The sequence below is a fragment of the Pyxicephalus adspersus genome, chromosome 2, assembly GCF_032062135.1.
Source record: "Pyxicephalus adspersus chromosome 2, UCB_Pads_2.0, whole genome shotgun sequence".
In the NCBI taxonomy this organism is placed as follows: domain Eukaryota; kingdom Metazoa; phylum Chordata; class Amphibia; order Anura; family Pyxicephalidae; genus Pyxicephalus; species Pyxicephalus adspersus.
The window spans coordinates 55,375,805-55,401,697 of record NC_092859.1 but is presented as its reverse complement, the minus strand read 5'-3'; the positions used below and the strand labels follow the sequence as shown (position 1 = coordinate 55,401,697).

The 25,893-nt window shown below is 36.3% G+C and overlaps 1 protein-coding gene across 1 annotated transcript in view; it reads left to right on the top strand.

Annotated features, from left to right (window-relative positions):
• TENM2 (teneurin transmembrane protein 2) overlaps window positions 1-25,893 on the top strand; it is a 1,565,317-nt gene that overhangs the window by 1,106,174 nt on the left and 433,250 nt on the right. Inside the window, exon 6 of the mRNA XM_072398985.1 lies at window positions 16,652-16,861. Coding sequence (XP_072255086.1) covers window positions 16,652-16,861 — 210 coding nt within the window. The remainder of the gene's footprint in view (window positions 1-16,651; window positions 16,862-25,893) is intronic.

The following is a 25,893-nucleotide window of genomic DNA, read 5'->3' as shown; positions in this document are numbered from 1 at the left end:
ACTAAATAATGTGTTTTGTACTAAAACTCCAATAACCTTTGATTAAAGATGGGTGAATATTCCAGCATTACGATCATCAGATGTCTGGAAAAAGTCCTTTATAGTTTGCAAACTTTCATTAAAGTCTATAGAAATAGATCTTTGGTATTAACGTCTTCCCCAATTCAGGGCTCCTTTCCTATGATGGCCTGATAGCTAACCCTTTGGAAATGAGTATGGGGTGTAGTACCCCTTAACTACAGAGGGGAACACATTTTTTTTGTTGAGTTAGATCTTACACTTGCTTTTTTTAAATTTTTGTGTGGTGAATCCATAAATGTCTCCAGTTTTTTGCTATCACATCCAGTTTTTACGATACAGGGTACCCTCCATTTTTGTCAAAAACATACAATTTTTTCATACAATGAAAAAAAATTGAAATATTAAGTGTACTGAAACAATAAATGTACTGTTTATTTCTTTTTAAATTTCTAAATTTCTTTTGTTCATACAAAGGATTATTCGGGTAAGCGGTTAAGGTAAAAATGTACGCCTAGAGCTTTTCCTGAAGTGTTCAGTGTTAGGACAATTCCGCCGGATGCTCCAACTATAGTCACCCATCTAATCTGATACCGTCCTTCAATGACCTTCAAATCTTGGTGGAATCTTTCACCTTCCTCATCACTGACTGCACCAAGGTTTTCCGGGAAGTTAGAAAGTTGGCTATGCAGAAAATGCACCTTGATGCTCATATTGCAACCAAGCATTTTGTAGCTCTCCAAGAGTTTTTGGACATTTTCTGTGTAATCATTTGCTCGTGTGTTTCTAAAAAAAAGTCCTTGACAAGGGCTTTAAATGACAACCAAGCATTCTTTTCGACTTCTGACATTGTCCTAATGAAATGTTCATCCTTGATGAGCTGCCGAATCTGTGGACCATCAAACACACCGATCTTCTGCACACGCTGAGTCACTGGGGGAATTCACGATGAGTCATCGGTGCAAGTGTACTTTGCCAGCGGGGCGGGAAATTCAAAATCCATTTGTATTGCATTTAATACAAAATAACTGTATTGAATGCAATACATTGGATTATATGTGTAAAAGCAGTACATTGTTTTCATGAACATTTATTTTACAGTATAATATAATAGTATGAGTATAATATTTCTTTTTTTAAAAGTTTAAAACAAATTAATTTATTCAATTATTATTTTTACATGGTTTTGTGTTTCAAACTTTATTATACTCATACTATTATATTACACTGTAAATAAATTTTCATGAAAAACAATGTACTGGTTTTAGACATATAAAACCAGACAAAAATGAACCGCTAGGGAGGTAGAGAAAAAACCTGATTTGATAGAAGAAAACTAACTGCACTTTTAGAATCAGCATACCTATTTTAGTGTAAATAAGCTTAAAAATTAGGTCAACAAAAAATGTGTTCAAAAGTGTTCTCCAGTGCTATTTCCAGAAAGGGATGAATATAAACCCAATAATGTGTAAAGGAATAAAGGCTATTAAATAAAGTAACAAAAAAGTTTTTTATTAAGAAAAAAATTTTATACTTACCAAGTTTGAAAAGTAACCTTTTTTTAAGTTCCCTAAAGTAAGTCCATCATCATTTAGGCTGTCTATACATTTAATCCAAACACTGACTGTAAAGTAGGCATGCTCACTTCTGCTGCAAAAATGACATATATCCAAATGGAGCTTCGTAAAGCTGCCTACACACGTCCAATTTTTATCGTTGGAAATGAACGACGAACGACCGATTGGCCAAAAATCGTTTGTAAAAAAAGTAACCAACGACGCCGACGAACGAGGATAGTCGTTGGAAATGAACGACCGGACCGGTCATATATGTGAGTGTATGTGTATATATATTCATATACATATATATATATATATATTCATATATATATATATACGTGTGTACAATATCTTTGAACGATCGTGTCGTTATCTGTATGTACAGGATCGGTGCTATACGATCGTTCGCAGATATCGTGCAGGATCGTTCGTCGTTCGTTTACAAACGATAATAATTGGAAGTGTGTACGTAGCTTAAGACACAAATGCAAACAAACTAACTTTATCTCAAACTTTGACCAATAGGAGGACTTAATATACCCCAAAAGTGATACGCTTTTTCCCCTGCAAAATAGTTTGTCAACTGTAACAATATTTTTAAGTTGAACCGTCCTGATGTCAAATGTAAATTAACAATTAACGTCAGTCCAAGCTTTTTTTTATGACAGTAGCATATATGTATAAACATATGTGGACCAGTTTAAAGATCAGCATTTTGTAAAATATTCATTGCCATAAAAAATGGATATTATATGACAACAAGGGCATATCTAACAAAATGATAAAACACATTGAACTTTTTTTTTGTTCCACTGATGTTCTTGGACATAGTATGATGGATTTCTTCATGGTTTAGCATAGTCTGAAGATAGATTATCAAGAAGAGATCTAATAGTTGTAGCATATATTTGAAATATGCACGAATGTAGGAAAAATATTACTTGTCATTTTTTTCTGAGCTGAATTAATAAAGATGAATTATGCTCCAGCTTTTTTATAGCAATTAAATAATTTGACTGTAATAAGAACAATTACAATAGCAGCACTGATGTAAAATCTTCACAAATGGGTTTTGTCACTTTCCTTTTCTCTGTTACATTTTAGAATTCTTCAAGCAGACATTGTATAGTCTCTAGAAGAACAGAAATGTTGAGAGAAATTGTCTCAGTGACTTTCTAATTGTTGGGAAAAAGATGTTTAAGTTAATCAAGTTGTCCACTTTGCCTGGTTTCTCATCTTCAGTCATGCATTAGACGTCCTCATAAAGCATCATTCAGCATTCAATTCCACAGAAAGAAGTAATTTTTGATAATAATAGAACTTGGCAATCCTGATAAGGTTGTTCAAAACATAACACACATAAGCCTAGATGACATGACATCAATGATGTGCAGGCACCTAGAGCAACAAATCAAAATCAGCTTCCAATAGGCTTCCACATAACTGCCGATTGCTTAAATTTAACTGTGCTGCCACAGGTTATTTCACAGAATTGATGGCAATAACTGCTGGCAGTCAAAATTTACTACCATTTTTTTTCTCATTAGCTAGTTTGACCTGCCATGGTCTCCTGTACTCTTCTACTGAGCTAGTAGTAGTTGTAGTAGTAGTTTATATGTGAAGTGCAGTGTGTATAGTGAAGTGCAGGTACCTATTAAAATAGACAATTGTGATCCTTTCTCTGGCTCTGTTTCATAAATCCTACTGCATATTTACAGATTTCTTTCCTATATATATTGCTTTGTTAAATTAAAATGTATGCAAGAACATTGCTCCACTTTGTACATTATTATATGATTGTTTTTCCAGTTACTTATGCCATACTTTATCCCCAGTCTGACACAGCAAGCATGTTCTCCTCCTGTAAAATGTCCTCTTTTTCATCAAACTCAACTTTTGTATTTGTCATAAATTGAAATAAAAAAAAAACATTTAAAAGAAAACCTAATTTCCTTAAGTCTTTTTCTACCATTTTGTGCCTTTTAGATCAGGGTTGGCCAAATCCAGCCCCTGAGGGCCACATACGGGCCAGTATTTTCTGACTGTAAACTAAACCTTACTAAATGTTTGGCTTTCTGTTAGAGAAATATTACAAATGTGTTTGGATCCCTAAGGGCTTCAATTATAAACATTTTACCACATTATTGTTATGCTGACTTTTCTATCATATACAGAATATTGACTATGATCATGACTAATATTTCAGATACACTTTTTTTCTGCCCATTTTCAGTACACAGATGGCTTTTTTTGGAGCTAAGTTCATTTTAAGGGCATTTTGTTGCTAATGGTAACATCTGAATTGCATGTGCTTTTAGACAGGAAACGTAACAAATCTAAAACACTGTCAGCTTGGGGAAATATATTGGTCAGTAGTTTTGCTGGAATTTCCGTCAGTTTGGTTTTAGTGATGTTTGGACAAACTGCTCCAAATATTTTACATTCCAACAGTAAAAAAAATTCTGTTGTTCTTTACTAGTCTCTGAAGAGTCCCTGAATGGCATGGGGAGACTACTGAATGTAAGAAGAATATTGAGCTAAAGGGGGGGGTTGTTTCAGTGGTGGGGAGGGGTTGTTTTATGCAGACTAAAGCCAATTAGGAAAAAAGAATATCCTTTAATTTACCGCTTTGTGGCTTTAAGGCTTTTGGGGAGTCAAAGTTATTTTTCCTAGTGGTTGTAACAACAACTTAATGACACAAAAAAACAAGAAGTTCCCTTTATTTACTTACTTTTTTAACTTTTACATGCATCTGAATTGCACCACTAATTACACAATCACTTATTTATGGATTTCTGATTGTCAGAATACTGCCATGTGAATCTTCTATGTGCATAGTGGCAAATAATTAATATGAATGATAATTCATATCATATGATTCACTGTAGATTTGACAAGTCATATAACATCCAGTTAAATGTGTTCTCCAAATCCCCTATTTGACTAAATCAATTTGCCTATCACTATTACAAACTACAATTTTAATGAATGAATAAGTACACTTGTGAAAGACATGTAGCTGAATAGAAGTTTTTGTAACAAAGGTATTCACTCATTTTCTGCAGTATGATTGTAAGCAGCACAATTATTTTATACTGGCAATGTTTGCTGATAATCTACTTTCATGTATGAGAGCATATTCTTCTAAAGGGCTGTTGTAAAAATCATGAAGTATTAAAAAAAAGCTAGTTTAATCCGAAAAAGCAATCAAAGTGGAACGTCTTTGCAGCTGATTATGATCTTTTAAACATTTTTTGAACAATATAAGTACCGATTGCCATTAATGAGCTTTTTTTTTTTTTTTTTTTTTTTAAAAAAGCCTTAATGTCAATAGGTTTAAGCAGCACCTGTCATGATACAATAAGCTTTTTGTTTACCTTTTTCTAAATTGCAAATGTGTTTTGTTTCAGTTTGTTAATATTTTTCTTCATAAATGAGATATTAGGAATTTACAGAATCCCTAATTTTGAAAACAGTCTTTAGGTTTACACTGCCCATCTTCATATGTGTATCAGAAATTACTGGACTGAGATAAACCCAACGCCTGTTACCATGAGTTAGTTTTTAGAAGCACATTAAAAGCATATGAAAAGGTTCTAGCCATGACAAAGAATAGTACTGAATAAATTAAGAGTGTGTTACTCTTATTGGGCTTGATTTATTAAAGCTGCTCAAGCCCAGATAGGTTACACTTTATCAGGGAAGCTGGCTGATCCAGAAAACCTGGAATGTGATCATTCAGTGATTTTCACTGTGGAAAGTGTATCTTTTCCAGCCTTGGGAAAATTTATTAAATCAGGCCATTATCTGCTCTTTTCATGTATGCTCTACTTTGTGTTACTGTTGTAAAAAAGAAAAAAAGTTTGAAACTGTTGCCCTCTAAAGTGCATAAATCACCTCTTTCCACTGCTTTACTCATTTCTGTTACCACAATGTTCCTCATCCATTTGGTGGTCTTCCCATGCCAGTTTGGTTCTTTTGGCTGCTCTAGTTTACTTTCCAGAGATCAGCAAAAACCACCAAAGTTTTTCCTTTTGACTTCAATGCTGTTCAGAGTTGAGACATTCAGAATCTAGAATCCAGAAAAATTCAACCAGTTCAGCCAAATGGTCCAAATAAAAAATCAATATATAATAATTTCTGTCAAGGTTATATTTGTCCCCCTGGGAAGATTTACCCTCATCTTTGGTTCTCAAAGGAATTGTCTCTGGTAGAGAAAATTATTTGAATCTTGGACCAGATCTATTCCAGGTTTGCTGGATCACCCAGCTTCACTGATGAAAGTGTATTTTTGCCAGCCTTGGAGAGCTTTATTAAATCAGGCCCAGTGAGAGAATATCTTTTAATGGGCAAACCTATTCTAGCTACAATTGTTTAGGACAGCTAAAGAACTAACAAATCTACTGAGTTTCTCTTCTACTCTTCTTCTACTCGTTCTACTCTTTCAAAATTAAAAGCATTGTGTTGGCTTAAGATACAACTTTATCACTCGTGTGTCCTCATTCATGGCAGTTTTCACTGTCTGAATGCAGAAGCATTTTAATATTGCTATATTTGTAGCTAGCCCTTTTGACAAAAGTGTCACACCAGATGGATGCTGTTGTAAGTGTCCAAACTATTTGAATGACATATAGGATGTTTTAGATTTTATAACGTCTAAGCTGTTATCATTTTAAGCTGACTTAGTTTTACTAGCTTTACTAACAATTCCCGTGTAAGTCTAGAAGATACTGCACAGGGTGGGTTGCAGACAGAAATATTCATGGAAGGGGTTAACAAGCATTTGACAATATTTGAAAGTCAGTGATTATTGGGGACTAAATATTTTGGAATGGCTAAAAATGTGTTTCCAGACCAACTTTACTTTTTACTTATTAGTTTACTTTCCATCCTTTGGCAAGGCTGGTCCAAAATTTAATAGAAATATGTCAACATAAGTCATACCAAGACAAAATAGCTAAGTGTTGCATGGTTACACAGCATCATATTCCATATGGATATGTGAATGTGGTTAACACTAAAAATGTTTACCTGTGTTATCAGGGTCAGATAGTTTGGTGGTGGTGCTTCTTTCATGCTGTCCTCTCTCAAATTACAAAGGATAAACAGTGGAAAAAGTAATCCCATACTTGAGCACTCTTTCAGTGTAAGACATACCCCCATACTGATTGAATTTTTGACAGTGGAAATGTATATATATTTGCTCAGTGCACCCTTGCAGACTGGTTTTGTTGTCTAAATCTCTTGGTGGCTTTCATTTTGACTTGTAACTTTTAGTGAAGAAAGGGAAAATGGAAAAGTACTTTAAATGTAAATGTAAAATATACAGCACATTCTGTCTTTTTGAAATTGTTGATGTGAAATAGCCCAACAGTTTTTTATTTAAACAAGGTCTGCTTCAACCTTGATTGACTTGCAGCAAATTGCCTGGTATGAGAGGCAAAAGGAAGTGGATAGAAAAATGGCAATCAGCACCAAATGTTTCCCATGTATGAGTGACAGCTACTAGAGATGTGCTGCAGGAAGATAAATTGGCAAGAGTTGCCTCTCCTGACAGTTTCTGAGATGGGAAATTGTTCTTGTTAATTTGTGGCTAAATCCAAATTATATGTGGTTGAAAATCAACTAATTCAATAAACAAAATTAAGATCTTTTTCTGACATTTAGTTACTTCTGTTGTCAGGCATAATTGTTGTAATAAAAGTTTTTAGAGCAGTTTTATAATAAATGCAAATTTAAATCTGTCTTGAAGCTTCTGTTTTATGTCATTGATCATTAACAACCTCTTAATCTGGAAACAGTATTTTACCTCTTAAATGTAAGGTGTCCATTAGCTTATCTGGTATTCCTAAATATAAGCACTGATTGTCATCTTGGCCTTCAAGTTCAATGCAATAAGGACAGCATGAATGTTGAAGAAGTGACAGACTTGCCAAATTTATAATATTTAAGAAAAATGATATTCATTTAATCCTAAAAACAAAATGAAAAGGTGATTCCACTGTTGCCCTGTAACTAATAAACCAGAAGTAAAATCTGATTTATAGAGGCTTTAGGATATATAAAGCTTTTGACAAATGTAAAGCCCAAGCAACCAGAGGTGTCTGCACTTACGTGCAACAAATTTCAGTGTTTGGCACTTGTAGGTAGTATTGAAAAGATGTTGATAATCTCACCCCTTTACTATGAAGGGTTGCCTAATTGGTCAATAGTAATGTGGGAACTGGTAGGAGAAGGAAAGGCTTTAGCACTATGAGGTTGTTCTGAAGCTTTCCATTAGCAGAACAGCTCAGCATTTGCCTATTTTTACTGTTTACTTTTATGGGAACATTGACTTAAACCAGGTTGCTTCCATAAATAGCAGGCTGAATTTCCATTGTCTGGTAGTTACACTAATAAAGACCACTGTGAATCTTGTTGAGTCAAATTAATAGTTATTTTTCACCTTTGAGTAATTTTTTTTAAGGAAATATTTTGGGAGAATTTTTTAAAAAAAAAGTGAAATGTATTATTTTTTGACAGTTTTATTCAATGGTAGAGAACCTATGTTTATACACAGTTTAAGCACTAAGGTTTAATGTCAAATGTTCAAAATATCCCCAATGTCTGCCCTAAATGAACTGACACTCCAGACATGCAGGCTGGTATCCCCATGTTAATACTTGTGATACCGTATTTGGGAGAGCAATAATGTCAGATTTCCCCTTAAATGTAAGGGAGTGGAAGCTAGAGTCTCCCTTTAATGCCTTTGTTTAAAAGTATGGCACAGGATCATAAATTCTCTCTTATCAGACATTTATTTCTCTGTCACCAGATACCCCAGCACATCCTTTCAGACCCACTAGTTATACAACATGCATTGTAAAAGTTGGGATTTTGTATCCCCAGGTGTCTTAAAACTCACGATCTGACAAATAAGGGTAGTGGAGTGGCCTCTGACTGACCTCTGAGTTGTATTCAGGTACACATTTATTATTAATCTTCAATTTTTCACTAAACAGTTGAGTACAAAGTTGTAGTTGGCCTATTTATAGTCGGATCATTATTTTGAGCATTTTGAGACCAAAAATTAGTCTCCTAGGTCTCAGGAAAACCTGGAAACCATATTTAGCCTGTTCTGCTGAACCATAACAAAAGTCCCAGACATGCCTAGTTTGGTCCCTTTGAACTCCATATTTTGTGCTACCTAATAATCTGGGGGTTCGACAGTTCCTAAAGCTTGAACATGGGGAATTATCTTACCAAAATGAAAGCATCTTATGTGTGTTCATAAAACATCATAATCTACAGGAACACATCTTCTCAGGCAGCTCACACCCTGCTGTCATTTGACTGTCCTATTAGTCTGTCCTCTGTGTATTGACATAGAAAAGCTAATAAAGCCTACCAGAGGGAGCTAATACCATCATGTTGCTAAGGACAACATCATTGACAGATTTAGCACTGCAGGGAGCCCAGTGACTCTGACTAATGACTTTAACTTTATACAGCAACCTGGACCAAGGCAACCAACTCCACTTAAATATTATTTCACAGTTATTCCCTTTCATTTTACAGTGTTGCTATTGTTCAGCTATTGTTCATTGATTAGTCTTTTTTTTTCTGTACTTGTTTATACAATGTTGTTTTGTTATATATATATATATATATATATATATATATATATATATATTATACAATATGTTTTATTTTATTTTAATTTATTAAATGCTATAAAATGTGTAAGCTGAAACTCTTAACGCTACCTAATGTGAATTCTGAAACATTCCTGTCTGGATTGGCAGCGGGTGACACAGACAGTACTAAAAGAAGCAAAATCATAATTGCGGTTGTCAAGGGTAATGGTGCGTGCTTCTGTCTAGGCATGTGGTGGCGGTCTACCTGTGAATATGTGTTTAGCAAGCGTTAACATATTGGTTAACCTTGCCCCTCGATGGCCCTTCTTAGACTGCTGGTGCTTAGATTGTTGCTGAAAGTGCTGGAAAATCTATGTGCCCTTCAGCATTTGCAGGTGCTTTGGGGAGTGTTTGTCCAAGAAATAAGGGCCGCCTCAAAGCACCAACCAGTAACACGCTTTTCAGTCCTGCAAATGAAAAATTCTGTTTAAAGAAATATTCAAATAGGTGCATCTTGCCTTGATGTTACTTCTGATAGGTGAACCTAAATCATTTATTGTACCTATAAAATACACATGTTCTTTTCACACTTTTGATTGTGTATTGTAATTGTGATAAGATTTTAAACTGTGACTGATTTTAATTAAACATTGTAGTCATCAAGTATTCAGCTACATCAGAAATGTGGTACAATAGTTCTGTTGATATTTCTTAACTGAGAATCATTTACAATGGAAATCTATCATTTATAACCAAGTCTCCAGTTTTCATATCAGCTGGTATGAATGTGATAGCCACCACCTACAGCTATCTTACAGTTATTCCATGGCATGTCTCTCACTAATTGTTACCTACTTTATAGGAAGTGGTGCTATTAAATGCCACAAAGAAAACCAAGAGCAGTAAGCAAGTACAGAACACATTTATGGAGAAATGCACAGTTCCCAGTGGAGATTTTAATTTTGCTGCTTAGAAATAAGGCTGACTGGAGTAGGTCAGAGCTTTTCTTAGAATATTTACCATGGTGTCAGATATGCCTGCTTTAATCAGTAAAATAACTGGATAAAAATTGGAAACACTCTTTTTATTTTGGACACAGACAAAATTAACTTACTTGACTAGAACAAATATTTGTCTTGATACGTTTAAAAAATAAAATACTGCGGTTTATTAAGTTTTTGTGAATGAGACATTTTCCATGAGCATCATATTTAAAATATTCATAAAGGATAGCATTGCTGTAAAATCTGCCAGAATGTAGGTTATATATTTTCACATGACTCTAATCTTCTAAAAAACAATATGCTTACCAATTATTAGATGTGGTGGCTCATTCATTGTATTTGTTTTTTTCAAAATTAGGCTTTTTCCTTTATTTGCCCATTTCAAGGGGGTGGTGTTGTTATACTTCATCAACGACAGCTAACTTAATGTACAAATGTACATACCCTGTACATACCCTGAAAAAAAAGAAAACCTAATTTATGCTTTGGTATACTGCAATTTATTACCATTTGTTTCTTGCGTTTAGATATACTTTAACAACCCTGGATGTAACATATTTGCCACAGGGAATGCACTGCATTACTGAACCGGGCTTCATTACTGAAGCAGGCTCATAGGCCCGGATTTACTAAAACATATGCATATACACAGCCACACTGATCATCTGCGAACAAGAAAATTTTATGCTCTTCTAATTTATTATGCTGACAGCCATAAGCAGGCTTCAGCATATATATGTGGAATTTACTAAGTGTGATATGCCATATAATGTATGCACCAGCATCCAAATGTATGGCAACTAAGCCTTGGCATACCTAAAATAAAGATGCTATTTTTGAGTCTAAGCACTGTTTGCAGTTTTAAATATACATATGTTGAAGAAAATAAATAAATAAAGAAAGTGCATTAAGTGGGTATGGCTATCTTTAATGAATGAAAAAAATAACTCTAATTTGCAAACATCCTTAGTAAACCCCCACATAGAGAACATTGTACTTCTGCATATAAGCAGAAGCCAGGCACCAGCTGATATATTCGACTATAAAACTTCTTATACTTGTGTCCTGGAAAAGAGAATCCATTATTATATCCATAAATACATAGCCAAACTAACTGGATTTCCAATAACTTTCTGTCCTGGTGACTATTGTTCACAAAGAAGGTGGATTTTACCAATCCAAGAAATAGGATCTAACCTTTTAACACTTTTCAGATAGAAAAAAAATGAGGAAATATTGACTATAGAGTTTAACTTGAAATCCACCCTGATTCGATGTTCTGTTGCATTCAAAAATGAAAATCATTCAAGTGTAAAAATCCTTTTTTTTTTACAGCAAAAGTAATTTAGCATAGCTGTATGGTACTGACATACATGTACTGGTGATTTTTTTTACCACCCACCTGTGCTAATGGCAGTAGCTTATTCTTTGTAGCCACTGTGCCCAGTAGCAGCCAATCATTGCAGTTGATCAAATACTGTATAAGAATATTAGAATGTTATTTTTTGAGCCAGGAATTGTTTTAAGTAAACTGTGTTCTTAGAGATGTTAGCAGCTGTTGTTGACCTGGAATATTTCAGTTATCTGGTCACTTAAATGGTGATGGCCATATGATGAGGGAGGTTCCTCTACAACTTCTTTATAATACCCCCAGCCATAATAACAGAGTGTGAGAGGTGTGACATCAGACAAAGTGATTCTGTGCAATAATGGTAACCAATTATCATATGACGTTGGAGCAGAAGGCAGATTTTTTTGGTTGTGGTTGAAGAGCAGAGGTCCTAATGAAGCAGGCCAAGCCGAGTTCAAGCCAAGATCTGTAGGGTATTCATATGCTTTCTGGCAACTTATGTTGTACATATAAGCGGCTAAGTCAATATTTTAAACATTTTCAGGTTACCAGTATGGATTTCTCCCTTGAAATAATAACAATTCCTAACACTAATAATGTTCAAGTATTACCTTCCAAACAAGTGCATGAATTTTCTGTATTATACAATTCTTTCCAAAGCCATGACAGTAAGTGTTGAGATTTATTTATCCTAACTGCTCCTTACAATGATGACAAGAAAACTGCTCTTAACAGCGTTCAGCACAGATTTTATTTATGTAGAATTTTTACATCTCCTTATGAGTTGTGTGACACGTATTTCATCAATACGCAGCAGAATATCTATTTTGCACATGCTGGAGTGAAAATAGGAGCCTTTTTTTATGCTTAGAATTAAATGCAGAATCTCTAAGATGCCATGTCATAAATAAAAAAAAATAATTTACTGGAACTAAAAAAAAATTGTTCTAGTGTAAGAAAATCAAAAAGTTTCACTCAAATATAGTCAGTTTAAACAACTGTAGACAATCACAGCTTCCAGAGCATCTTGGCTATTTTCTGCATTACTCTTTGCAGATCCCCCTAATACAGTGGTGTATTGTACCCTTATGTGCGAATTAGACAAATCTGTTCAATGAGCTTAAATATTGCAGCTCTATGACCTTACTTGGCCCTGTATGCCTCTGGATGTTACAAGCTATAAAGGGAGCAAGGGAATTTCAGGTGAAACAGCCTGTCCTGGTTAGAAGCGTACAGAAGGGTAGTGTATCTGAGAAAAGGTGAAGCATTTTAAAAAATAAATGAGGCTTTTTTTTTCAACTATCACATTTATGATCTCTGATTTCCTCTGCAGTATGAGTGAACATAAGCTAGCATTCACAAGTAAAAAAAATAGTTATGTATGTCATTTTGTGAGATAATCATTATTTTCCAAGTAGTGGTGGTGATAAGTTTTCATCCTTTGCCCTTTAAATTTAAAGTATTTTGCCTTTAAAGAAACTGCAGCTTAGTGGTTTTTTATGTCTATGTTTTCTCCAAAAAAAAGGGCTATGTAGGGAAAATATGTAGCCATTCTGCCACACAATTATTGGGTAGTCTTTATCCTAGCTACAAAGCACTTTCCCAGCTCATTTAACACTGTTACACTCAAAGAATATCTCAAAGTTTCTAGCCATAGGTTAAAAAGAAACTAAAGCAGAAGTAAATAGAAAAAAAAATGTGAGCATGCAGGTTTTTTTTGCAGAAGGGACAATAAACGTAAAATACTTATACCAGCATGTTCACAATCTTTTCTATAATGTACACTGAGAAGTGCATACAATCTCAGCATTCCTAGCTACCAGGAATAAATAAAATCCTGTGCACAAGCATGAAAGTCAGGTCATTCTGATATGGCCAATCAAGATGAGCAAACCAGAAAGAGGAACTAGTGAATATGCTCGCACCAGTGCTGCCAGTGTTGAACCCAGAATTTTTTTTAAATTGAGTGGGAAGAAATTGTAGCTGGGTTTCAGCCCCTGGATTGTGACCCAACACTTCAGTAAGCACCCAAAAACAGCCGGGTGGTTACCTTAAAAGTGCCAAGTGATGCACCTGGCTAAAAGGAGCTGGGGAGAACACTGAGTGTTGCAGTGAGGAGAGGTGAATTTAATTTAAAACATTATCTGGCAGGTACGTTTATTCTGTTGCAAAAGGGAAATTGTCTCTTCTGCAAGAAAAAATCCGCCTGTTGACATTTTTATTTTATTCACAACTAGTGTTGGAAGGGGGGAAATACCTGCCTTTGGATGTCACAGAGCAAATCTTTAAATATGTAAAATAAAAGCTTTTTATAATTAGATGTGACTCATTTTATATGCATGCTTAGCTGGTAAAAAAACTAAAATGGAAAACAAGTAGGCAGCGCATAAGCCCCTACCCACCATTGAAAAGACTAGCTTGATGGTTTTGTGCCCTTGACTGCTCTTAGCAGGATAGTGAAGTGGTAAAATAGGTATAATACATTGGGTCTAATTTATTAAAGCGCTCCGAGGCTGGAGAGGATATACTATCATCAGTGAAGCTGGGTGATCCAGCAAACCTGGAATAGATTTCTTAAAGGTCATTTTCTATTTGTTAGCAAATATTTTTAATCCTAGACCAGATCCATCCATGATTCACTGATAAAAGTGTATCTTCTCCAGCCTTGAAGAGCATTAAAAAATCAGGCCCATTTTCTTCACAAACAATAGCTCCAGAGAGCACATTTACTAGTCTTGCAAACACATAATAAAGAGGTAACTACATTTGCACCAAATATTTGTCAGGTTTTACATACATCAAGTGTATTTTCACCACCTTATAAAAAAAGCAACTGTGTAAAACATGTCTGTGAATGTGCTATACAATATTCGTTTTATAAATATAGCTCAAGATTTGGACATTCAAAAAGGAATAAGGTAAACAGTGGTCACTGCATGAATAATATATTTTATGCCTTAACCTACAGTTTTCACTTCTTTTCACTTTCTTTCAATAATTGTATCCTTTTTCTGTTTGTTTTATATTGCATAATATTAGGAGCTTATAATAAATATTGGCATATTACTTTCTGTATTATATAATACTGTATATTAAAATAGGCCTCTATCACCAAATACTAGCATTTAGTGTCCAAAGTTTTTTGTTTGTTCATTATGATTGGCAAATGTATGGTGTTTTAATGTTTTATGTTAATGAGGGGTGTTTTAAAGATGCTCACCATATTTCAGATCCTTTCATTTGACCTTGAATCAAACAGCACTTTGTACACAATAATTTCATTGAGGCCACCTTGTATAAAATAAATAATTCATAAACTCTACGCAGGTTACAAGTCAGACATTTTACATATGTTTACAAATGTGTGTCTTTTGTTACACCAACAGAGAGTTAGACTGTTTTGTAGAAACCTACTTTATCATAGAAAACGTTTTGTAGAAATTTTTGTAGAAATTTACTTTATCATACAAGTTATCATGTGGTTTATAGCATGGTTTGAAGGGGTTCTAAGATATCTCTTACCTGGGTACATTAGAGAACTCCTTGTCTTCACGATTACAATATGGTGACTTGTCCCATTTTTTTGGAATATTGCATCCAAATTTGAATTACGTTGGCCATGTTGATCTAGGCTACATCTCAAATAATCAAAAAAAAAATCTAGTGGTAACCAATCATCACGTGACTAAACATCATCTGCCAAAGGTCTCTGGCCTTTAGCAAACAACTCTGATTGTTCTAGTTCAGCAGAAGAATAAATGGAAGAATCTGCCTGTGATGGGTTGAATAACTATTCTTCACTGAGATATTTTTATGCATTAAGTCCTCTGTCATTTTTGCAAGTGGTGCTTCAGATTCATGTGCAGTAATCAGAGGGTGAATGATTTAAAAAGCAAGTGATAACAAGCTCAGTAAGGTAACAAAAAATGTCAGCAGACATTTTCAAGTATGCTAGAGATTTCCTAAAAATCCATTCAAAAATATAGAGTTTGGAAGGAGAATCATTTGAGCTGGAAGCAGAAATTGTATCTTTTGCTACAATTACGAGGACAGGCCTTTTCCAGATCTTATTTAGAAGCTGACTAAATGATATGCCCATCTGCAAGCAGTATAATACATTTCGCATTAGTATACTTAAACCATGAATTCTTATCGAGCAAATCTGCTTTTTTTTTTAATTAATGGCTTGTTTGAGTTGGTTAGTTTCATTTTAATTCAGCTTAGGAGTTGAAACTTTTATAAATCTGTAAAGTTGCTAACTCTAGCTCATTTAGGAAACAAAGAGTGCTGACTTGTGCATTCTGTAGGTCACAAACTTACAGCTATTCATCACTGCAACTACAACTATTTTACATTATCTATAGGACATTGTTACTCAATTGCAAAACACAGCATAGAGCCTTGAACGTGAATTAATTTTAATGCATACCAAACACAATTTTTGACTTTATTATCCAGAAATCATCACATAATGTGAAATCACCCTAATCAAACATAAATTTGCAAAAGCGATACAAATAATTATTGAAAACTCTTATACAATTATTACCAAAAATAATAAATTAAAAATAAGCTTGAAAGTAAATGGGGCATATTTGTTAATATGACCAAATACAAGTAACTAGCATCTACTTTTACTTTTCATAAAGCATGTAAAGGATTCTTGGTAAATAAATTTGACTGCTAACACTTAATAAGGCACAAAACTGACTGGTCTTTGGCTGACAAGGCAATCATGGTAGGAGGCCCTGAGGGCCACCTCAAAAGGAAAAAGCATATTATATTTTTCACAGCAAACCCATGTAATGAGGGAAATAGTCATGATTGTAGTCACATCCTGCGTATGCTAATCATGCATACTTTCCTTGTAATTCTGTAAAAAATACTGTCTTTTGTAGTAGTGCGTGACTGCATAAATGATCAAGCTGTATAAATTATACATGCATCATAGCATTCTTTACCTTACACTCCTTTACCTTCATAATTTTGACCCATAATTATTTTCATTTCTAGTGTTGAAAGGATTACATACACGTAAAATCTTTCTGTGTCTCTGTTCACTGCCTTCATTGCTGACCTCTAATCCCTGTTCCTTCTTCCCAGGTCGCCCCATCCCATCTACATCTTCGTCTAGCCTCCTACCATCTGCACAGCTGCCCAGCTCCCATAATCCTCCTCCTGTTAGCTGCCAGATGCCGCTGCTAGACAGCAATACTTCTCATCAAATTATGGACACAAACCCTGATGAGGAGTTCTCCCCAAACTCATACCTGCTCAGAGCATGCTCAGGCCCACAACAACCATCCAGCAGTGGTAAGAAACTTCTGTGGTGCTTTCAGTCAATATGCATTTTCTTTACTTACGTTAGACAAACAAGTCCTAATTTAGCTTTCTGTATATGTGAAATATCCTCCAGCTAGTCTAGTTACCTTGCTTTAAAAACACATCCTTAGGGACAAAACAAGATGTCTCACTTAAAACAGGATTGCTACATATATGGTTATAGGTTAACATACATGGTTATACTTGCCCCTGACTTGCTGTAAATGTGATGCATGTGCTGAACTGCACCTTGCTGTACTTGTCTGTACAGATCACCTTAGAAATGAAAATATGCTCTACTTTATTCATAATATAAATATTATCTTATATTTATAGTGTCAGTATATTATGCATTGCTTTACAAAATAACACAGTCAACTCATTATCCTTAGATTAAAGAGCTTCACAGAACAATGTCCCTACTAAAGTCATATATCATTAACACAGTCTTAGACTAAGTTTGTGGGGAGTCTAAATAAACTACTTTATTTGGGATGTGGGAGGAAACCACTACTCTGCGCAAATAGTGTCCTGGCTGAGATTTGAGTCCCCCGTGCAAGTTTTTATTCATCCCTATTTATCCCTATTATTTATCCCTATAAATTAACTATAATACAAGCAACAGTGATTTATTTTTTTTTTTTATTATTGATACTCTTTAAAGATTTCTCAAGGCGGGATGTAGAAACGTAGCGTCAAGTAGGTTATACAAAACTACCCATTGCATTCCTGTTCTTTAATAAGGCATGTAAGGTACAGATGTGTTTATTAGAATCTAAGATTTTAGACACCTGTCCAGTGTTTAGAATGATTGTTTATTCTCTTAAAGTACTTATAAAGGCAAGACAAAATCTCCCAAAAACATGCAGTTAGGTTCATTGGCTTCTCCCTAACAACTGACCTTAGACTACATTAATCACATATGACTATGGTAGGGACATTAGATTGTGAGCTCCTTTGAGGGACAGTTAGTGACACGACTATGGACTTTGTACAGAGCTGCGTAATATGATGGCGCTATATAAATACTGTGTAATAATAATAATAAATTGGAGTGCTTGCATGACTTCTGTTCTCTTGTTGGGGATATGAGCTCATGTGTCTGATATGCTGTGATGCAATCTTTCTGGGGGGTTTACCCTAAACCTAGGAGGACCCTAACCTTTTACTTTTTAGTAGCACAAGGGGCAGCAAGCTGCAGTAGAATTTTCCTAAGAATTCAGAAGTGCATTTTTGGTCCAGAGAAGCTGATTTATTTAGAGCAGACATGCTTTTAATCTTCTTTGGTACAACAAGCAACAAACATTTGCCTGATATTTTTTCCCTATATAAAATTAAAAAAGTAGAATGCAAAGCATCAAATGCTGCACAAGATCATTTGTTTTGTTTTTCATCTGTTGTGATTGTGGAGGCTGTATAATGTGACTCCAGAAATTAAAGATGTGTATTGGAAATCTAATTACTAGTTTTTACAGTCTTAGGTTCTAGTGCACTTCAGGCAAATTTTATAGAATGCAAATCTTTACATTTATGCAGTGCATTGCCTACAGCATATAATTAGTGAATAAAAGAGCCATCTCTATTCCAGACACCCCTTACTTAAGTCCTCTTATACATGAGTAATAGAGTACATGCAATACATGAAATTAATCAACATATAACATCAATATGTGTGTCCCACTGTAAAAAATCTTCTTTTAAATATTTATTACCTACCACATTGTATCAGCTAAGGTTCACTTTGCCCACATTGTCCTACTAGAAAGTGAAAAAGCAATTTCTTTTTATAAGAGTTGTATTTTTTAAATGTATTTATTTTTTTAAATAATATGAATAATACCATTATTTATGTAAATATTGTACATTTCTCATAATGCTTTTGTAATATGTTGTCATATATAATATATGCTTTTATCCAGTAATCATAGTTTGTGTAAAAATATATGTTGATTATATTCGCTTGTCTACAATATGATTTTTTTCTATTTGTATACATTTTTCCAACAAAACTTTTTTTTTTTTTACTCAGCTTTCTATTAGTTTGCATGCAATATGCTAATATTTGCTGCACTGTATTATTTTTATGTGGTATTGAGGTTATATTCTCAGTCTGTTCTTCCTAATTTTAAATTCTTTGACTGTTTTCTGCAAGTGTTAATTATCATACAAATTGTAGAAATCTGGGATGCGTTAGGGAAGAAAGATGACGAAAATGGGGAAATGAAATGTCTTTTCTAATTGTATGCCATTTGAGTTTCTAGACATACTCAACAAATCACATTTTCTGTAGATCATTTCACTCTGGAGTATTGTCTTTATATTAACTGTGATTTAAAGCATTGAAAACTATTAGTGAATCTCCATTACTGAAAAGAGTTACTTACACATTTTAAGTAGGCTCAGTGCATCACAGCTGCCTTTTAGAAATGATTTGCCCTAAAGGAATTGTGAGTAGTAGCATTCTTCAACCTTGTATATGAAAGACTGTTCTGTCTTTTAACTGCAGACGTATGGATGTTTAAAAGACCACACCAAGTCAAGATTGTTGTTCTTGTTGGTGTTTAGCATCAAGAAATAGAATTGGTTTTCACAACAATTTCATAATCCCTACCCGATCATTAATTAGACATAGTTTGTAATGACTAAAAGTGTTTTTAAAAAGTTGCTACTGTTGCAAATTTTACTAATTCTAAATATAAATATATATATATATATATATATATATATATATATATATAAGCAAATAGCTAGATATCCTATAAAATACAAACATGTACAGTTTACAATAGTAAACTGTCTTAAAATGCCAAAAAAAATTTCTGCTCAGTTTTTTGTCCCAGAGATACAGCCAACCTCCGTTTACTTTACTGTATTCCAAGCATAACAGCTATGTCAAGACTAAAGGAGCTAAACTTTACCGTCAAGACCTAATCTTTATGCTTTGTTCTCCAATCAGAAAACTATATTTATTGGATTTACAGCACTGCGCAAGGCTATATTGCTTGGTTGGCTTTCCGGGCCTACTCTTTTTCTCCCTTTGTAAATGTTTATGTACAGGGGAGGCTTGCATTAAGACAGAGTGAAACTCTAATTACATATATTTAAATAATTCTTCCTATAATGTGGACTTTTAACACTTCTAATTCTTTTTAAAGAGACTATTAATTAAAGACTTTGACATACACGCAGAATATACCTTCAGCAGCTGCTCTGTACTATTTCAAATGTTATACACTACGATCTTTTAAAAAATGTGATAATTTGAACTGGACTGATCTGCTGATTAAATTATTTGGTGCATGTCTAATACATACACATGTATTCTTTAAAAACATGGGGCATTTCTGAAAGCTTACATTATTGGGGCACAGCTAACAGCAGTTAGTTGCATTTAACAAACTGCTCAGTTTACCAAATGTTTTGTAAAGCTGAAGATGTGTCACTGTGTGATTTCCTCAGTTTAACTCAGTGTCAAGAGCATACCCTAGCATTTATAGTCATGTCCAAATGGAAATCACTAATACATAATACAATCACTGTGCTGTCAGAAAATATGAATAAAATATATCAAGGCAGATGCTAATTGTAAAGAAATTGATCAAAGCTGTAAAATGTTGTGAAAACATTCATTTCTAGTTTGCAGTTACCATGGTGGTATGACTTTTAGGACATGTGGTAATTGTTTAGGGTAAATGGCTTAAGTGGATCAAATCACAGAGTAAAGATATTAAAATGAAAGTACGTGTGGGTGGCAGGGATGGTTGTTTCCATTTCATGTGAATGTGGTCAGTACAGAAGAGCAGACTTATATTGATGGTTAGTGGAAGAAAGACTTTGACTTGCTTGACAAAAGAGCTTACAGAAACAATATCCATAAAGAACCCTTGGGACATGGGTTCTCAGTTAAGGCCTGCAAAGAATTCATATAGTTATGAACTGATTATACTTTGTTGGAAAGTATTTAACTTTTCTCTGTAAACAATCACTTCTTAGAGTGAAGATTGCTTTCATTATCATGGACACTTCTGTGTTAGATACACTTATTTTAGTACTGAAAAAAAAGCTTGTTTTTAGTGGTAACAAGCAGAGATAACTTTTTACTGTATTACTGAATCTTAAAATCTCAAATAAAAATTAATGATTTGTGGTAAATACTGTAAACATGTCCTCCAATACAAAACATTTCTATGCATTTTTAAAAGGGGGTGACCCAGTATACATTTAAAAAGTAAACATTAATTAGCAGTGGGCATCATTTCACTAAAATGCATGAATTCACTTTTCTGATGAGCTGAGTGTACATGGCTAATTTCACATTTAAATTTTTCAGTTGTTTAATGCATCAAAACAACAGTGAGTCTGAAAGAAATATTGTCTGCTTTGCCCCAAATGTCTATTTATCTTCATTTTCCCATGTGTTTATTTGTTTACTTTGCCCTAAAAGATGAAAAGAACAGGCTAGAGTCTTCTGCTAGGGATACCACAGACAGTGCTTTCACACACTCCATATCTTCAGCTGTTGAGTGAATGTTCTAATTAATAAGTACTTAAGTGCTTCAAACTCAAATAAACTGATCTTCCTTAACAACAGCTATCATTTTCTCCAAATGGCTTTTTCAGTTCAGCTGATGGGGGGAATATTCAGGCTTGTAGGGTATGGAAATACCCTTCCATACCCTATAGGGTACCCTAACCGTATAGGGTATGGGAGGGTATTCCATACTATTTGATCTTAAGAAGTTATTTTGAGTCTAGATTTTTTTAAATATAATTTTCATTTAAGCCAATATTGTCTATAGTGAAAATATACCTTTTTTCTGGTCTATAAAAGTAAAACAGATAAAACTTCCCAAGTCGTCATTTCGTTGGGAAAAAGGCAGTACCAGCCCTGCACAAATATTTATAACAGAAGGTGGGCCAGGCCTTGAGCCTGTCGGTGTCTGCCAAAGTGCACGGCAGCGCCGACGTGTGGAGCTGTAATTACGGTCAGGGACAATACATGTCCTTTACGGCCCACTAGGTGAATGTGGTTCCTGCACAGCCACACCAGCAACTTGACCAGGTGACACCACTTCCGCCTCCATGTTCTCACGCCACTGGTCCTGCGACAACGTCCGCCTCTGCCTCCTCATCCTCCACAGTGTCCTCAGCCTCCACTGCAGGGACACAGTGCCCTTTCACACAGTGCCCTTCCAGCATACCACATGTGCAGGACAAGGCGGTGTTACGCTGTTCTGCACCTGGTTTGCCTGGGCAAACGGAGTCACACAGAGGAGGAATTGCTCCGTGTGATTCATCAAGAAATCGAATCCTGGCTTTCTCTGCGACAACTCAAAATCGGAACCATGGTGACCGACAACGGGAAGAACATGGTGTCGGCGCTGTGTCAAGGAAAGCTGAGCCATGCACCCTGCATGTGTTCAATCTAGTTGTCAAGCGGTTCCTGAAGTCTTCCACCCATCTGCAAGACATCATAAAAATGGCCAGGAAACTTTGCATGCACTTCAGCACTCGTAAACCGCAAAGCACACCCTCCTTGAGCTGCAGCACCAGAACAGCATTCCCCAACATAGGCTGATATGTGACGTTTCCACCCGTTGGAACTCCACCCTCTATATGTTGGACCGACTATACGAACAGAGAAAGGCCATCAACGAATTCTTGATGATCCAAGCGGATAGGAGTACCCACATGTGTAACTTTGATGTCAGCCAGTGGCAGTTCATGCGTGACACCTGCCATTTGCTCAGGCCCTTTGAGGAGGCCACAATATTTGTCAGTTGCCAGGACTCCGGGATGAACAACGTCATTCCACTGCTTCATGTCCTGGAACAGATGCTGGTAAATCTGGCTGGTCAGGGGACTGGAGACGTGGCGCCTAGATCTCACGGCCACATGTGCCCTGTGGGGGCTGAACTGAAGGAGAAGGAGGACATTGGAGCAAAGGCAATGTATAGCAAAATGGGTGGTTTTTCTACTCAGGTGACAGCAGAGGAGGAGCAGCCAGAGGAGCAAGAGGGAGATGAGGAAGACGAGGCAGAGGACCCAGACACACCGTGGCAGTATGCAGTGGAGATGGAGGCAGAGAGTCCCTCGAGCCATGGCCCGCTGCATGCTCACCCGCTGAGAGGGAGGACAAACTGAACTACTACAGAGACATCCTATGTAGTCAGTTGGCTGCTGCCTATCTGCGCCATCGTCCATCCTCTCGCAGGTCTGACCGGGGGGGCCCTCTGCACTCACGTTCCACTGCCATGGCTGCTGGGGAGGGGTGTGGTGGCAGGAGCAGTACCAGCTCCATCAGCAGCAGCCTAGAGTCTAGAGTCGCTGATCAGCAGCTTTCTTCACCCGCATAGTGAAGAAACTACTCACCAGCAGCTAGACATAGAGCAGAACCTGGACCAGCAGGTGGTGGCATACTTGGAGTGCATCCTGCCAGCCGTCATTGAAGATCCGCTGGACTACTGGGCAGCCAAACTGGATTTGTGGCCGCAACTGGCCAAGTTTGCCCTGGAAAAGCTCTCTTGCCCAGCCCGTAGTGTGGCATCAGAGCGGGTGTCAAAATTACCCCAAGAAGAACTCGCCTGTCCACCCAAAATGAGGAGAGACTGACCTTTGTCAAGATGAATCAGGCATGGATCTGCCAGTATTTCCACCCACCAATGCCTGATGCATCTGATTAGATGATCCATGCCGCCTCACCCAAACTTTGACAAAAGAGACCGGTTTCTTCTGGCTACCCGCCTCAGCTACTACTCTGATACTGCCACCCGCCTGATGCCACACATCAGATGCCAAGTGCTCCTTCTTTCACCCACCTTCGTCAGCGGGTACTGGCATTGCCACCCACCGCCCCACTCTGTCACCGGGTCACTTTGTGGTCTCCTGATGCTGCTGCTGGCATCTCCACACTATGTCCTACTCATGCTGCTGCCACCTCCACACTCAGTCATTGTGTCACTCTGTGGCCTCTGCCTGATGCTGCTGCTGCCGCCACCTCCACAATCTGTCATTGTGCCCCTCTGTAGCCTCCTGATGCTTTCGCCAACTCCAGACTATGTCATTGTGCCACTCTGTGGCCTCCTGATGCTGTTGCCACCTCCATACTGTCATTGTGCCATTCTGTGGCCTCATGTTGCTGCCGTCACCTCCAAACTCTGTCATTGGGCCACTCTGTGGTCCCCTCATGGTGCTTCCACCTCACCACTCCATGACTGGGCCACTATTTTGCTTTTTTGGCCTGGATGACATCACTATTTTTGACCCTTGTTCTGACCTGTCAGAAGGAAGGAAAAAAAAGACGCACAACAGATCCTGTCTGTGTAGCAGCTGTAAGGCCTGTATGGTCCCATCAGAATTGGCTTATGATTTGGTAGCCAAAAGCAGGAGTGGGTACAAAACACAGAAGACATGCAAATATTTAATTCACGTGTCATCTCTGTTTGGGATCCACTCCTGTTTTTTTTGGCATTAGCAATACTGATGGATTATTGAGCAAATGCTGACCGAGTGAAGGCATATGCTCCCCAGACAGGATCAGTTTTTTGTGGGTTATTGTTCTGACAGCTCAGAGGAAGGGCAAAATATTCAGTGACGTCAACACAAACTTACTGCTGACACCCTCTCCACTCTGTCGGGGGGGCTCTACTTGTATAATTGGTTAATAGAACAGGTTCTGTAGACATCTATGTGGAATCAGCTGACGAGGGTGTAAAAGTAGTGCGCTTCTTCTTGATGCTAACATGGACCTGTAAGGCTGAGTGGATACTTGAGTTACTTGGTCAGTTTTGGCCCTGTGACTGCCCAAATAAGTGAAGTTTATTATTCACAGTATTATTTTGCTACCACAGCAGACTCCCTATGCGTGTTACTGCAAGGCACAGTGTTCTACATCACTATCAAGGCTCTCTGCAGGCCGGAAATAGACTTTTTTTAACGTGATTCGCCATGAATAAATTCGGATCGAAGCAAATCTTTTCGAAAAATTAGGCGAACCGGCCGAATCAAATTTTTGAGAAATTCGCTTATCTCTAATTATTACTAATGTTTTGGCAAACTTTATATTTTTCAGTACATTGAGGTTATATTGCATGTGTCTGATGATTTACAGCAAACATATATATTTTATGGTTTATTATTTGGGGTATTTTACATGTGTAAGTCAATTCGCAAATGCTCCTAACATTGGCTAGTGATTGCCATGAAGAACTTGTTGAGGAAATCCTGAAAATTAGTAATTTTAGTTTGTAAAAAAAAGTCTGAATTTAAGCATTTTTAATAGAAATATATTTTGAATTTTCTGCTACCATGAGTTTGAAACAAATCCCACTGGTTTGAGAAGTGTGGTCCCTAAAATCTTATGAACATTTACCAGTAATGTTTGTATTTTTTGTACTGTTATTGGTGTTAATTGTATTTTGTATTGAATTTAGGCCTTTTTTTAATTTTAAAGTGCTCAAAGTTCAGAATATACTTTTTACTGACCATCCTTTCTAGGAGTGGCCTTTTGTTTGCAGCACACCCCTGCAAAAAGTGTAGTGTGCACTGCATTCCCAAATACCTATAGATAAAGGCTTACAATGGTTAGGCCTATTATTTTTATTTAAAACTGTGCTTCTGCTGCACAATTTGACACTGCTGTTTCCTCTACAATAACTTCATTTTTTGTAGACAAGCTCCATCCTGTGCTCTTTGGCTATAAAAATAGTTTAGGTTTAACCTTCACATTTAAATTTATCTTTCTGCTGTCCGGGTTTACAGTGCAGTCTCTAAATTATCTTGTAATAAAATTCTCCTCTGCAGTCATTTTTAGGGTATATTATGAACAACTTTCCCTTTTTAAAAATGTTCTGCTACTGGCCAGTTTTACATTGCTGTATAATCTGCAATCTCCTAATTTATCATGAGAGAAAGACATGGCCCCTGATTCATCAAGCAGAATCGGATGATCGCTCGCGCATTCATATTCGCGATCCGAAATCGTACCCCGTCGCGCTATTCAGCAACTGAAAAAGCTCGCGGCC